The sequence below is a fragment of the Poecilia formosa genome, unplaced genomic scaffold (genome assembly GCF_000485575.1).
Source record: "Poecilia formosa unplaced genomic scaffold, Poecilia_formosa-5.1.2 Scaffold186, whole genome shotgun sequence".
Classification (NCBI taxonomy): Eukaryota; Metazoa; Chordata; class Actinopteri; order Cyprinodontiformes; family Poeciliidae; genus Poecilia; species Poecilia formosa.
Window position 1 is genome coordinate 849,241 of NW_006800125.1, and position 16,607 is coordinate 865,847.

A 16,607-nucleotide genomic window follows, 5' to 3' on the forward strand; every position below is an offset into this window, starting at 1 on the left:
CCATACCTTTTGAAGAGTAGGAAGATAAGCAGTGCGTTTACTGCAAGTCCAGCAGGAGTTGAGTTGCTTAAGTGCTGAAATATCTGAAGGAGGCCAGGCTTTACAGCTTAGAAAATTATGTTTTATATCATAGTTTTCTGTTATTTGGGTTTGAAGGTCTTGATTAGACTAAACAAAAATGACCCATCTGAACTGAACTGCACAACTTCTATGGAGAAGTGAAATTTCTACATATTAAAGTGGATGTACACAAAAGTTCTGCTTTGTTTGCGGCGCGTGTCACAGCGGCACAAACAGAAGTTGCTGCTTATTGATGGAACTTTACTGGATTTAATTCCTCTCACTGTCCTTTTTATGTCTCATTATGATGAATGCATAAAACTTTAAAAAGTTCTGTACAGAAATATGGTCGCATACATGACATTGGATATTGTTTTGAATATTAGAATGACGACATCAACGCCAATTAATCCACATTTCCTCACTTCTAATTCTTTCCCATCCATTTATCACAGCATAACCACCATTAGTCTTAAGTTTTAAGACATTAATCAGCAAAATCTGAATCAGGGTCAGCATAAAAGATAGTAAAATCCATGCATCAGGCCAAATATACAAGTATTACCGCCTATTCGATATTTTTGATCTGAGCAATTCTATGAAACTGCAATATTGCACACGCTGACATTGCTTTGACAAATCAATTTTTATGAATTGTGCTGCCGTGACAGAAAATCTCAAACTGAACTGCTTTGACTGAAGTTATTTATTTATTTAAGTTATTTACCTGACAGTTTTATTTTTGAAGATGAACACTTCCTGTGTCAAAACTACAAGTATGTATGTGCCGATCCACTATCCAAGCATAAAGAGCAGTTGAAAAATTACTTACCTGAATTTTAGAACCTGCAAAGTAAAGTGCTAAGTTTATGAAGCATTGTGACATTTCAATGTGTGTAAGTTTTGTCCACGCACTGAAATATGTCACAAGTCAAATTATTAAGGTCATATCAAAATAGCTAACATTAGCATTGCACTTGATCAAAATGGCAGCAGAAGCAGCATTGGAGTTTTTTTTAAAGGTTATCTTTATTTGATGTAAAAACGTTTTACCACTGTTTAAGTGACGTTACAGATCATTGTAGTTCTTACTTAAACCAGCTAATCCTGTGTTGGAGCTACAGTTTTTTGGGGGGGTTTTTGCACCTTGATTTAAGCAGGAAGATTGAATTGAGATTAAAAATCTCTTTTTCAAGGGAGAAAGTAAGCTGTTCAAAAACCAGACAGGAGAGACTGCAGCGTCATCAAAATAACTGAGCTAAGTGGGACACTAGTCTAATTTCTGTTAACTCATAAAATGTGTGCCATTTTATTACATTTTAAAGCTGCTAAGAACCTCATTAGGACTTTGTGTTAGTAAATTCCTGTTGTTTTGATGACTCCAATCAGTATTGGAGAAGAAAGTCTTTATCGGAGAGTTTACTAATTACAACTGCTAATCTGTAAAATCTGGTACAAATAATAAAATATTAGTCATTAACATCCAACTATTACCGAGTTCACTTTTTTTTTAATTGGTCCAAAAGATAGCACAACTTCGTCACTGAAACATTTCAACACAGTTTTGAAGTATATATTGTAAAGGGTTATTGATTTAGATGAAATGCACATTGAGCAGAAGTGAGTTGGCTGCCACAGCAGCTCTCGCTGCATCTTGTTTCCCTCCAGTGACTCTGTATAGATCCACTGCTGCTGACATTTCAGATGACTCCACAGGTTTGTGCTGTTTTCTTATTGTCCCCTCTTCCAGCTCCCCACCCTCATCAGTCAGCAGCAGGCCTTGCACTTGGGGCTTCCCTGGATGTGGCTCAATAAAATACTTAAATAAGGAATCGGAGCCACGGTTGAATTATTCACTATTCGTAAAATAAAGAAGCCCAAAAGTTGCAGTCAAGTGTGAATACTGAGGAAACAAAAACTGGGATCATTTCCTGATGAAAAAACTCTCAAATTACTTTTCTTATTATAATCTGAACAGGCAGTGCATTGTTGTCACCTTTGAAGCTAAAGTGCAAACTGTGGTCCCCTGAGTAGGAAACTGTGGAGCAGCTGATGTAAAAATAGAAAGTGGAAAGCTTGCATGTATGAATGCAGGAAAAAAAAAAACATGTTGAGGCTTTGAAAAACAGCAGATCGTTTTGACAAAAATTGACACAAACTAATAAAGATGAAGTGAAGTTAAATTTCTGGAAAAACAAAATAGGGTGGAACTCTTGAAATGATTTTGTGGGACGACAGGACTAGACAAATGTGGCTCCCTAGCACAGGTTACTAATGCAGACTGACACGTATCTAATTTTTAAGGGCTAGATTGACAAATTTGATTTTTTATTTTATTTTTTTCAAAACAGAGAATGGTGCAACACAAAGTATTCCTTGAGCAACATGAACTTTCAGTTTTCTTTTCAGGCCGGGATTTGAACGCAAGGCAAACGTGCTACCAACTGCAGCACAATTTACAGGTTTACAAAGATTGAGCTGCTCTGTGGTTTCAGTGAAATATCACATTTTTAGTTCACTGTGGAGCAAGCAAAAATAGAATAGTTTTGCAGTTCTAATTTTTAAAAAAATTACTTTTAACTTTGGGTCTATATGGCAAAAAAGTGTAGACACCACTGCTTTACCAGGGTTTCCCCCAGAGTGTTATAAGCCTGACAGGCCACCAGGCTTCACTTGTGCCCCCACCTGGCTTAGCAGTTTTTCATGTGCTAACCTATATTACTTTATAGTTGGTGTTCAGATATTAATCTTCCAGTAACACATAATTATGAAGTGATATATTCAACTTTCCTTTCAGTTTAAAAAAATCTTTAACTCAAAAACACGGCGGGCCGCTGGATGAATGACTGCCGAGCGTCCCAACCACCGGGCATAGAAAGTTTTCTGGGGGAAACTATTACTAACATTATTTATATAAAAATCAAAAACAATGTAAAATTATACATATTTTTTAATAATAATGATAAAAATGTAGTGTTCAATCGTTTTGCATTCAGAAAGTTATGGGTTCAGTTCCAGCTTCCTCCCCTGAATGTTGCTGTCGTTAAGCAGCTTTCAGTGGCTGCCATGACTAGAGGAGTGCTATTCGAATTCAATCCACATCGTTCCTTCTGAATGCTTTAGCGGTGTCCAGCTTTTCTGGCTCTTGCTGCGTGTGAAATGTTGGATCGGCACGTTTAGAGTCGGTCCTATCCGAGTCGCTCTTGAATTTTGGATTTTTGAGCTCTGATTTCTCCCTCTGTTTCCCCGAGTTGTTTTTAATTTCCTCAGTAACTCGGTATAACAGACAGGCTCTGGTTCATACGGCTTCACGGCGAGCCTGCTGGAGTGTTACTGTGATTCCCACAAGAGCAGAGCAGAAGGAGACGATAACAACAAGAAGCAGCAAGACGTCCAAGTGAACACCAGCAGTATTCTCCATGTGGTTTCGGTGACCTTTCACCTCGACTGCTCAGACTCTCCACCATCAGGTTTCCCCATCAGGATCAATACCGTCACACACATCCAGCCAGTGACATCATGTTGCAGGGAGTGGGGGCCCCTCACAAAGGGGTTCCCCAGCTGCAGCCCTCCTCTGCTGACTGTTTCTCTAATCTCCTCACACTCCCATAAACAAACACGCTTCCAATGAACTCCTGTTTAATTGGTCCCTTTGAGACAGCCCATTGTGTGACTTTTAAACACCGGCTCACTCATCAAGCCCGGCTCACGGAGGCTCATCAAAGGTGCTCGAAGTTTGAGCAGCAAGAAGCAAGCGCGGCCGTTTCCTGACCTGATCTGTAGCGGTCATCCCTGGTTCCTCCGTTGCGATGCGTCCGGCGAGAGCGGCGTTCACGGTACCGGGACGAGTTGGCGGGGGCCGAAGCGGGGACGTGGCTGGACGAACTGGGAGCAGGGGGCTGTGCGTCGTTCTGAGGGGGCGCCACTGTCAAACAAAAACATCAAACCTCTTTTAGTGGGAAAAATGTCCCATGTAAACAAGAACATCTGTAGTTTTTCATGTGAGTAGAACTTCTGTGTTTCAATACTGGTAGGTCTGAGGGAACAAAAGGTCAGTTATCACCCTGAAAAGTACAAAGACCTTCACTACTTTAACTTGATGATGCACAGGGAAAGTTCCAGACTGTGTGAGCTCACATTTTGGACAAAAAACAGTCCAGTAACAGCTTGAGAAGCCCTCAGAAATGGGCTCGTTTTCAGCCCGCCAGCCTCATTCGATGCAATTTCTGGACATACTAAGCCTGGAGTGCCAATAGGTGGCACTAATAGTAAAACTCTTCAGTGTGGAGGTTGTCACTGAGGCAAGAAAGGCCGGTTTCCTACCTTCAGCAGCAGTGTGTAGAGCAGTGAGGCAATTTAAAAGGGAAACTGGGGAATTTGTATATAGATTGGAGCGTCTCTAGTTTTGGCAATATCCAACACTTTTCTACTTGGAAGTCATAAGAAAATGGGCTTTCTGATCGATTTTATGAGCACAAATATTTAGATGCTGCTCAAATAAATAAGAGCCTTTCTCAGAAATTTGGTGTTTGTATCTTATGGTGCAAAATGTATTTAATTTTCAGGAAGTATATCTGTTTTTTGGGGGCTTTTTTTTTTTTTTTGCATGACATGGTTTCAGGAAAACATCTGGACAAATGCAGGACGGCCACAACAGTAAAGCCACCCAACACAAACAGGCTGAAATGGCTTCCGCTGTGGTAGAAATCTTAGCAGTGATGCAAGGCGTCCAGATATCCAGTAGAAGTTGGAGTCTGTGTGTGTTCTCAGAAACTAAGAGGCGATCTGATCTTACCTGGAGTTTGGATAATGTAGGGAGCCAGGAGTTTAGTCCTCTTCTTCTCGTAGCCCTTCTGAGTGATGTCACCTGTGAAGCAAAAATGTTACTCAGATTTAAATTTGCAGGGGAAAAAAAAACACACAAACAACTTATCCATCGACTGCGCCTGACAAAATAAAAGACGAAGTTATCAACATTCTCCGCCAATGACTGCATGAATTAACAGTGACTCCCTCTGATTTCGAAAGAAGCCATCTGCGATCAAGGAAGGAGAGAGAGCAACAGGGAAAAATACCCGAGTTGGAAACCAGTAGGCAGGAGGGTGAAAACAGATGGGTGCGCACAGTGCTGCAGTGATCTCTAGAGATGGCTGCGGGCGTCAAAGATGAGCCTCAATGAAGGGAAAAACAAAACAGGACTAAATGTGGACGGAGACAGAAGCGTGGGCTGGGGACAGGGTGATTCAGAGACTCGGAGAGAAGTGACGACAGCGGATGAGAAGGTGGAAGATGAAAAGAAGATGACGAGAGGCACAGAATAGGACATGGTGGCAGTAAGGAGAAAGTGAGCAGACAGAGGTGGACCGATACTAATTCATCGCCCTGACTTTAGCCTTGACCAGGAAGCAGGCGAGCAAAGCCGTGGCCGGGGCCGTGCAGTCTCGACGCTAATCCTTCATGTGGGTAGAGCTGTCAGATTTTCACATGTACAAGAAATCAATCTGTGGAGCCTCTCGCCACTTTCCCAGAAAAACCATCAGGGACGGATCGTTCATTCCCATTTGTTCCTGGGTGAACTGAAGATAATCCCTGCCTCAATAAGGTGAAGACCTGTTAACAAATCATAAACTTGTTTCCTGAAGCGCTGAGCTTTTCTCGACAATTATTAACACTTGGACCAATTAAAAAGTTTTCTGCACCTTGCAGTGACAAACAGGCGAGCTTCATCACTTTGTGTACATTATGACTGACTGTTTCAATCAGCTAGTCATACTTTGATTAGCATTCAGTGGATGTTTTCATTAGAAATGGAGTGACGATAAAAGTTTCTGAATCCAAATTCATCACTCATTATTATTTTCACCTTTTTTGAGACAATTGAATATATAAAAAGAAAAAAAAAAGAAAAAATAAAGTGCATAAAGTGTTTGTGCAACGCATGAAGTTTTTGAGTCCCGGATCTTTTGGGACAGCAGCTGGAAAAAGATGAATCCAGGTCAGAGACTCCAGTTTGGTTCTGGAGGTTCTGGTGCCGGAAGAAACGCATGGAGGCAAGGCGGCTACATGCATCCAGAAGAGCTTTGAGGCCGATAAGTTATAACTGTGAAAAACATAAACATGGGAGGTCGTCTAAGAACAATGACCACAATGACACTTCTGGGAAAATACCGATGGATTATTGACACGTTTATAATACAGATGCAAAATTCAACTGGTCTTACTGTTGTGAGTAAAATCAGCACTTTTATTTATTTTTTTGCATATTTTGCTGAAGTAATTTCACATGCTGGAAAGTGAAAGCTGAGGTTACCATGGTCAGATGTTTGATCAGTACGAGCTCTGTGCCTCTACCTCCGTGGTTTATCATCGCAGATAAGATGGCCTTGCCTAAATATTTGGCACATGGCAGCGGAAAAACCACAGACAGTGGGAATAAGCAAGAAAGCTCATGTTTGCAAGGACATCGCCTGGGAGCTCACGCCAACAAAAATACCAACTCAGAGGCAGGGGGGCATCTTTTTTTTTTTGTGTGGAAGAAATATGGAAGAAAGGCAAACACTTCCATAAGTAATGCATGAACAGTACAGTTGGCTGCGCTCAGTCACATGATTTATTTTTAGCTTATGTGAACAGGCAATTTCTCTGCAGAAACACAGAGAGAGGGGAAGAGATGGAGACTGGGATGGGGGAGGGGTCAGCGTGCATTAACCGAAACCCAAAGTAATCGCTCCTCCATCTGGATCATTTTCCAGCAGTTAGGGACGAGAGAGTTAAACTGTTACCGTCACCGGATATGTTGGGGAGAAAAAAAGAGAATCGGAGAAACTGGTGGATAATAATCACGACCTTACATATTTGCATTTGCGAAATGTGCATCACACAAACACAAATATGAACCGGTACTTGTCTGCTCCCAATTTACAGGGTTGCCAGGGGTCAAACCACAGCTGCACCATGAGGGGGAGAGAAAAGGCCTCACTTGTGTTACCACACTTTCCCACAGTGACCCAGTCACGTCTGTCCCCAGCGCCGGACGCCACGATCAAATGATTTCAGTCGACCTTTGCACGAGACAGCCGCAGCTCGTCCTGGTTGGACAGCCGGGTTGTTAAAAAAAAGGAAAAAGAAAAAGAGAACGATGCAAAACATCAAAGTCGTCCGTCCTCTCTGGCCCGAACGCTCTCCAACTTTCTGTTGTTGGGAATATTTGAGCTGCGGCTCGGCCGGTCGCTCTCCTTCTGCCCCGCGGCCTCTAGGGCTGAATAGTAATTGGCTGCACATCTTCATTCTCTCTCTCTCTCTCTCTCTCTCGCTCTGCTCTGCTTCCCACCCCCATCACATTACACTCAATTGGCCTTGCAAGAAAACAACCTAAATTTATGTCAACACCTACTCGTTAAAACAAAAAAATCAAACAACCTATATGGAATGCGACTTTAAATCTACAAAGTCCGGTCTAATCTTTGTGATGCTGTGTGCTGACTCCACCGTCATGAGCTGGCACCGTGCCCTCACACCCCTTCCCCCCATGCCTTCGTTGATTGAGCTCAAGTCGGTAATTTTCAGCAGGATTGTTGTTTATTCAGCAAAACGAAGGTCCTGAGGTCCAAAGAGCTGGCGCGGTTTTATCTGCAGAATAAACATCTTCTGAGACCTCCCAGAGGCTTCGTTTTCGTTCTAATCTACCCCAACTCATCGCGTACAGCCACCAGTAGCCGGACACACACATATCAAGAATATGGTAAACACCCTGCGTGTTTTTAAGGGGCAGCAGTGGCTCAGGTGGAAGGGGTTCGTCCTGTAACAGGGGAGCAGCCAGTTAACCCCCCCACTCCATCTGTCTCAGTCACTTTGTCATTGTGGCGACCTTGAACGTGATAAAGCCCTTTCCAAGTGCAGGCCATTTACCATTTAAACAACAACAATGTTTGGGTTTTTAATTTATTTAAATGAAATGGGTTCTTCACTGCTCAAAACCATTTTCCTGTAGATTCAAGCAACAATTGTAATATTTAGGACAATCCTGATGATACGAGCAATAACTATGAGTATTATGAGGTCTTGTAGTGGCTGTCATGAACATGCAGTTAATTTTTTTTACACAACACAATATACAGCTCTATAAAAAATGAAGAGCCAACTGCACTGAACCCCACTGAAAACCTCATAGTTATTCCACCAAACGTTGATCTCTGAACTCTTCCTGAGTGAAAACATTAGTTTTGTTGTTTCTAAATGAATATGATCTTGTTTTCTTTGCATTATTTGAGTTCTGAAAGCACTGCATCTTTTTTCGTCATTTTCTACAAATAATTAAATTTTTGCTTGGAATGTCGGAGACATGTTGTCAGTAGTTCATAGAATAAAAGAACAATGATCATTTTACTCAAACATATAAATATAAAGAGGAAAATCAGAGAAACTCATCATTTGATGTGGTCTCAATTTTTTCCAAGGTTGTATATTTAACGCCACGTTTCTTATTTACTGGCAGCACAAAAAATGTTCTTTTTTTTTTTTTTACATTGCCTGAATGATTGTGTATGATTGCAATGTGGAGCCATTCAGAGGGTTCTCTTGCTTTTTCTTGCGCCTGTGCTTGTGAACTTGTGCATGTTGGTACAAGACCACAGTATGTCAACACTAATACGCTGTGTGACTGACAATTAGGCTTATGCAGCTGCTCAAAGAAGCTGTGAGCGAACTCAAATTAAACCCTGCAACCATTTTCTTCCACTTTAAGCACACTAAATAGTTCCCCGCAATAAAATGTTTTCCACGGATCACACACAGCTGTTCTCTTCGATCAGATTGCTCCCGACAGGTTATATTTGAAAAGACATTTGTAAAGCTGTTCATAATTTCGACATGCATTCTTTTCTTTTCTTTATTTTTTTAGAAGGTTGGAGCTGCAGAGACACACCAAAAGAAAACACAATTATCTCGCGTATAATGAGACCTCTGTGTATATTCTGTCACAGTGGATTATATTACTGAAAGAGAAGACACATGTGTACTTCTGTTGGTTTAGACCAAAACTGGTATTACGAGCCCAGCAGGGTGAAAATGGTCTCCAATCGTTCTCCTCCTGCGGAATAGGAAGCTGGGTGTGGCCAACAGGGGCAACAAAGAGAATCATGTTTTCCTCCACACATTCATTAAACTCATCCCTGATGGGACTGATGACATCAACACACACACACACACACACACTGTCCCAAGAGGCCCAGAAGCAGTAATAACAAGGGTCACAAAGACAAAAGGCAAATAAGTGCAGGTACGTAATCTGATGTCCCGGTCCTGCCTCCGGATGCAAAGTTTTCTCTTTGTGATAAAAAAGCAGGAGGAAGCAGGGACTGACATATCTGATGCACACGTTAGCATTTACTGGCATCTGCTGCTACATAAACTCTTACTCAATATTTCTATTCAAAAAATATTTCATTTGTCCCAAGCGCATAATCCAAGTATCTTCAAGGAGTCGCTGTGGATGGTGATGCTGTGGGCAGGAAGGACCTCTGGTCAAAGTCAGGCTTTCTTCAAATCTGAAGAAGCCTTTGACTGACGACTGTTGTTGTTCGACACTCTCATGACAGTCGCAACATGCAAACAGCTCAATTTCAAGGCAACAAAGTTGATATTCCACACAGTAACATGCCCTGGATGACAATCAGTGGGGGACAAGCAATGCTGATCCTCCTCATTTGCTTTTGCTGCTTCTCTTTTAAGATTAGGAAATCGGTCAGGGGGGAAGTTAGAGTCGGAGATGTGACCAGAAGAACAGAAGAGATAGCTTAAATTTTCAGGCGCCACGGTTACACATCATAACAACTGAACTGTCCAAGAGTGAAAAAGTAAAAGCAAAAATCCTTTGCTTTCAAAACCAGAGGGAATAGCTGTCCAAACAAGCAATACCTTAACCAAAAGAATTATGAACAAAAGTCAACAAAACAATCAAATCAGAGCTAACGTAACAGAGCCGCTGCCACCATGAGCACTATAGTCTATATCCAACCTTATTTACTGTCTAAACACCTCAGAGCGCTGAAGTTGAACAGCTCTTGTGATTTGAAACCAGAAGCAAGTCTGGTTTCACGAGTGACGCAATTCCAGACGCGAGCAGAAACCGGAAAACTGGACAGAGATGATCCAGTTAGAGAGACAGTCTGATGAACAGTCTGCAGTCCAGTTTATTTAAGCACCTCCTTCAACATGCAAACTCTTTTGTTGTGCTTTGACAAGAAGAATGAATGCAACAGATAAACAGAAAAATATCTGAGGAACATCCTGAAAATGGGTGATTTAAAAAAAATTGCCATTTGTTTAAGGATTTTTTCTCATAACGTGTAGATTTTTAATTTTATTAACAGGAGCACATCCAGGTAATGTTGCTGTTTTTGTGGAGTCGTATCAGGTCAGTAGGTGGTCCTTCAGTGTGAAACAGTCATGAAAACGTTTTACTCTACCGAGGTTCAGCTGGCAAGCCAGGAGCAATTACCACATGTAAAAAAAAAAAAAAAAAAAAAAGCACAGACCGCCTTCTCATGTTGCAGCCTCGACACCACTAAAAAATTTATGCATATGAGACTCACAAAGACAATAAATTGAGCTGTTTCAGAAATACTTCCTGACAAAAAGACAACAACAAAGCTGATCACTCTTAAGGCAATACTGTTTAAGGAACTACAGCTTGCAAATCACGTTCCATGTGTAGCAGCTTTTACAGCTTGGTGCTGCAACATATGGCTATTTTAATCTGGAATAGTTTATGGAAATTTCAGAGAGTACAACAGCATGTTAAAGTGCATGACGGGGGGCAACACGTGAGGTGAGCTGGTGGCAACCAGGTGGAGCAAAAAGAGGCGACAACATTTGGTGACGACTAAAAACGATCACAGAGCATTAAAGAACGAAATACTGATTCTGGCAATCAGAAGGAAGCTGCTAAGGTAATGATACGTTTTAGTTTATTCAGATTAGCCACAACTTAGTCTTAAAGAAACGGTATTCACAGGCCGGTCTATGATAAAGGAGAAAGTAACATGTGCGCTAGAAGGAAACAGATTAAATGACAGAGCGCTCACTGGCTGAGTCCTTCTTCTATTAAATAATTGAGTGAACACACACTAACCTATAACCTATCTCTATGCAGTTAAGTGCATAGAGAGCACTTAACTGCTCTCTATGCAATAACCACCAACAACCTTGAATTATTTCTTTTAGCTTTTGCCATTTTTACCAGCCAAAGCCAAGCAACGAATCGCAGAGTCGTAATAACGAGAATGGGACGGCATAAAAAAGCAGGTGCGACAGCTTAAAGCCCATGTGAGGCTCCCTGTGAACATGAAAGCAAGATGATTCAGGATTCAGCTCCCCAGCTGACTGTGCAGCTCTCTGTGAAGGGGTGCACCGGAGTCTCCTCTAAATTATTCAGTCGTTTCAGAACAAGAGCTTCATTTTTAACAGTGTTTTCTGTGATCCTGGCCGAATAAAAGGCTTAATATTAACACAAAAAAAAAGAAAAAAAAAAAAAAGACATGATCGGTGCCAGAACTTTTTCTTTCATCGTGTTTGGTCGAGTCCAGGCTGGAAGGCAGAAAATCAGAGGGCTGTTCCTCTGAAACACTTAATGACTGAAATCTGTTTGGGGGGGTTTTCCCGGGACCTGTCAATGGAGTTTGCACACGCAAAAACCAAATCCATCTAAACTCGTACCTCACGCACACAGTCAGTGTTATCCGATGGGTTTTAAGAAAGGAAGACAATATTTTAAAATTTTCCCTTCCCTAAATAATCTACTCTAAAGACGTAAGCATAAATTATTTTATTCTGCTGATTACATTTTTGACCACCTCACGTTTTTAGTCAGTGGCACTACAACAAATGTTTGACTGTTCCTTTATCAGGACGACATTATATTTCAAATGTTAAATGTTTGGTCATTTGCAAAAAAAACTATTTTCCTTCTTAAGGAAAATAGTTTTTTCCAATTTCATTTTGTTAATATTAAACGTTTCAAATCATGAAATGTGCTTCAATCTCAGAGCAAAATAAACAGAGCAAACACTAAAAGTTGTTTTCAAATTATAATCACATTTATTAAAAAAAAAATAAAATTAAAAATCCAAACCAATCTGCCTCTGCAGTGAAAAAGTAATTACCCCCTAAACATAATAACTGGTTGGGCAACACTACATTCAAGCCTTTGTGGTAACTTTTCAATCAGTCTTCAACATTGCTGCAGAGGAGTTATGACTTCCTCTCCATCACAAATTGGTATTTATGCAGCCACATTGGAGGGTTTGTTTAAGGTCACACCACAGCATCTCATTTGGACTTAAGCCCAGACTTCAGGCCATTCCAGAACAATTTTTATCTGGTGGATTTTCTGGTGCGCTTTGGATTGTTCTCTTGCTGCATAATCCGAGGGCTCTTAAATTTAAGGTCAAAAACTGATGGTTTGATATTCTCCTAAGAGAACTCATGGTTTCATTGGTTATATCAACTCTTAAATCCCAGACTGTAGCACTCTGATGTAAAACTAACTTCAGTCGAATCAGAATATTTCCCTAGAAGTCTTGGGGATTCTCAAGATATTTTACAGCCAATATGGGGCAAATGTTTGTGTTGTTTTTGGTCAGCAGTGAGCAACATTTCAGACAAAAAAATAAATAAAAATATCGGTATCAAAATTGGTACAACTGAACTGTCTAAAAGTGAAAAAGTAAAAGCAAAAACCTGTAAAAAGTCGGCAGGTCAGACTTTTTAAAGATCTTAATTGGCAATCAGTGCGCCCCTAGTTGTATTCATGCAAACTTAAACATGTTAAGTCTGCCACATATTCACTGCTACACACGTTTCAGTCACGGGGACGATTGTAACTTGGATGTATATTGTGTTCGTCTAGTTGGTCGCCTTTTGGAAACCTCAGACTAAAGGCAAAGATCTTTCCATCCATTCTCACTTCCAGTGCTGACTGATCCCAATAACCTTCAAGCAACTTCATTTCCAGACAACTAATCTAATTTCAACTAGATCTGTGTGGATTCAACTTAAATGATTTTCTGCAAGATCAAGATTACCAGACAGGTCAAAGAGCTGACTAACGCCTGGCGGGTTTCGGACTCTAAACCAACGGCCAGATCATGTAACTTTTTGTTATAAAGAGACGAGGGGGAAAAAAGAAATCCTGACAGGAAGCAGTTATTGTTGGTGGGCGTGTGAGAGGCAGAGATCCCCAGCAGCAGTTTCAGCCTAATGTGACTCACAGGCTAAATGAGCTAGGCTTGTTGCCCCCTGATGCTCTGTGACCTAGATTGAGAGATGCAGGCAGGACTATAATCTCTCATTTCTCTCCCTCTCCCACTGTGTAGAACAGGCTGCCGACGTGCTTGGAGACGAGAGAGATAGATGGTCTCCAGACGTTATCGATCCTCTACAGCAAGAGCCGAGGAGATGATCGAATTATGAAGCCGAGAAAAACCGCTCGAGTAGCTGCAAAGCGTGCCAAACTGTTTGTTTACGGGACACGTCTATAGCAGCACGCACATATGTGGAGTGGGACAGTGCAGATGGCATGGATCACCGGCACCGGAGTGAGTTTCCACTTGGCTTAAAGCGTCGACAGCGCTGCGAAAAAGTATATTTGCCCCCGTACAGGTTTTGTTATGTTGTTGTTTTTTAATCACATTTAAAAGTTTCCAGTATAGAAGAATCATATATTCTTAATAAGTACAGAAGGCAGTTTTCAAATTATGACGATTTTTTATTTTTATTTTTTACTGGCCATATCCAGGGTTGGTTTCTGCAAGTCCTTTAAAATCACTCCAATAGAACTTCCTTCCTGTCTGGCATCAGGAAGCTTAAAAAGCTCAAAAGGAGACAAATCATCAACTAAGAAACTAAAAACGTATCTGATACTGATCGTAACGCAAAAGATCACACAACAATTTCTAAGCTTGTGAGACTTCAGTGAACTACAGGGAGAGTCATGAACTACACAAAGAAAACACGATGAACCTTCCCAAAAACGACTCACAAAGGAGGCCAAAAAAAGAACAAAAAAAATTAAGGTTGTGGTGTGGCCTAGTCAAAGTCTGGACATAAATCCAATGAAGATGCTTTGCCATAGTCTTAAACAACCCTGTCGCACTTGTGGTTGAATTAAAACAACTCTTACATCCTCCACGGCAATGTACATGTTGATGGTTTCTGAACAGTTTTTTTTGTATTTATTGGTTTTACATTGAAAAAAATCCCAATAAATACAAAGTTGCCTCACATTAACTTTTGTTTGATTGTGTGAACCCTACATTTTCAGTCAAGATATAAAAGAAATCTTGAAGAAGGCAAATTCCTTTTCTACAGGTTTTAGAGCCGCTGAGGAAAAAAAAAAAAAATTCTAAATTTATCTTAAAATTATTTTTCTGACATTAGTGTGTGGTCTATCGCAAGATTACATTAGCATCCTCAAATTTCCAGGTGGAACAAACTACAACAGAACAATCTGTTTCTCGATTGGTCTGGAGTGACGTTTGATGTTCTGATTGATCTTAACATTTTCCTTTCCACACATGAATAAGTTCATCTGATCTCTTGTTCTATTTATATCCTTATCTGTCTGCTCTACTTGGTAGCACTTCCTTGACAGCTACCACACTGGCGTTGTTAGCTTTTCCCGGCTTTTCTACCAGTGTCCTCATGGTGGTTGCCTCAGTGAATGCAAGATGGCACCATGATGTCACTCATTAGCATAGGGACTGCCATTTTGGAGCGTCAGGTTCAGTAATCTCCATCTAATTTGACGTTTGAACCCACTGATAAGAGAAGTGATAGATGAGACCTGACTGGGAAGAAATACACACCTTTAGCAGCAAATGGAGCTAAAATAGTGAAGCAAATAAAACAAAACAAAACAAAAAAAAAAAAAACAGCAACCTAACGGTGGCTACAGGCATTTCTAACTCAGCCTTAATCCAGGGTTTGGTTGTAAAACAATAGCCCAAGCTTTATGCATCTCACTGAGCTCTGTTCAGTCCATTATCTGAAACCGGACAGAGTATCACATGGCTGCAAATCTACAAAGACATGGCCGTTAATCTAAACTGACAGGCAAGGCAAGGAACCCATCAATAAGAGAGGGAGCCAAGAAATGACTGTGGAGAAGCTGCAGACATCCGACAGCTGAGCAGGAAGTAGCCGGCGAATGTGGAGACAGAGCTCCTTAACGCGAATATCATCTCTGGATCACAGTAGCTCACCACAATGTTCTCTCCCTTGTTTCTTCCCTTCCTTTTTTTTTTCTCTAGGTGTTGTTTATTTTTGTATCGCCCAACAGGGTTTCCCATTAACCCCAGCAGTGAGCTTAGCATTGCGCTACATCAGCTTTTTCTTGCAAGTAATGTTTTGGAAGTCGTAAATTAGGATTTCATCTGATCAGAGTTGCTTCTTCCACATGTTTGCTGCATGGCTTTTGTGGAACAACTGCTTTCGTCTTGACGCTTTCTCGTGAAGTCCAGATTTGTGTGTGTGTGTGCAATAGTTGTCCATTCGACACGTTTCGCCACCTTCAGTCAGGAGCAGCTTGACAGATATGGCTGCAGCTCCACATTAAGATGGACGCTGCGTTCCACTTTGCTCACCAACACAAACTGCTGTTGCCCAGCGCACAGCAATACAATCAAATCTGTTTCTCAGAGCAGCGCAGCCGATTTCACATCCCGACAAAAAGTGTGTTAATGCTGCACATCAAACACAGGGTAGTGGCAGCATCATTCTGTGGGGATAATACTGCTTTTCTTAACCAGAAAGAGGAACACTGGTCAGAGTTAATGGAAATGAATGAAAGGCAATTCTAGAACCCCCCCCCCCAACATCTAGAGCTATGATGCAATAGTTTGGATCAAGTATATTAATATTTTAAGGTGGCCTAGTCAAAGTGCAGACCTAAATTTAATTGAGAATATGTACGTCGATGAAACCAAAAGTCTCTTGGCTACTTCACAGAGAATTGCCAAACATGCAATTTATTTATTTTTTTGCAGCTCTGTCGTTGCTCACTTGTTTTTATAAGATATATTTAATGATTGAGAAGCATTATATTTAAATATTTCCTTATTAGAAATTGAATTTATTTGTGTGAAGAATGAGCACTTTTAAAATCAAACTTTCAGACTGCATAAAATCTAACAGTAGTGGCTTTTAAAGATTCTGTACATTTACCTTGATGTATTTGGTGACAGCTGTTCTCACTAGTTTCGTATGTTTCTTTGTATTGTCTTTGTTTTATTAAATTTTATCTTTGGTCCAAAGAAAATAAAAATAAAATAAATGGTTTAAAAAAATAGAAAAGAAACTTTAGTGTATAGCTGTGGAAAGTTAGTAGATTCATCCCCTAGTTAAAGCAAAAAATAAAAAATAAAAAAGGAAAACTTAGTGGAGGTATAAACAGGTGCATGCCACACTATTCAGGTCTTAAACTTAACTGAAATGTAAAAACAAACAATAAAAAGAAAGCACATGGACGCTATATATCATGAACTACTTTC

At 40.6% G+C, this 16,607-nt stretch overlaps 1 protein-coding gene across 1 annotated transcript in view; it reads right to left on the reverse strand.

Annotated features, from left to right (window-relative positions):
• The window catches only part of dip2bb (disco-interacting protein 2 homolog Bb), a 46,475-nt gene that overhangs the window by 21,799 nt on the left and 8,069 nt on the right, over positions 1–16,607 (reverse strand). The window contains 2 exon segments of the mRNA XM_016678584.1: positions 3,833–3,985; positions 4,856–4,927. Coding sequence (XP_016534070.1) covers positions 3,833–3,985; positions 4,856–4,927 — 225 coding nt within the window.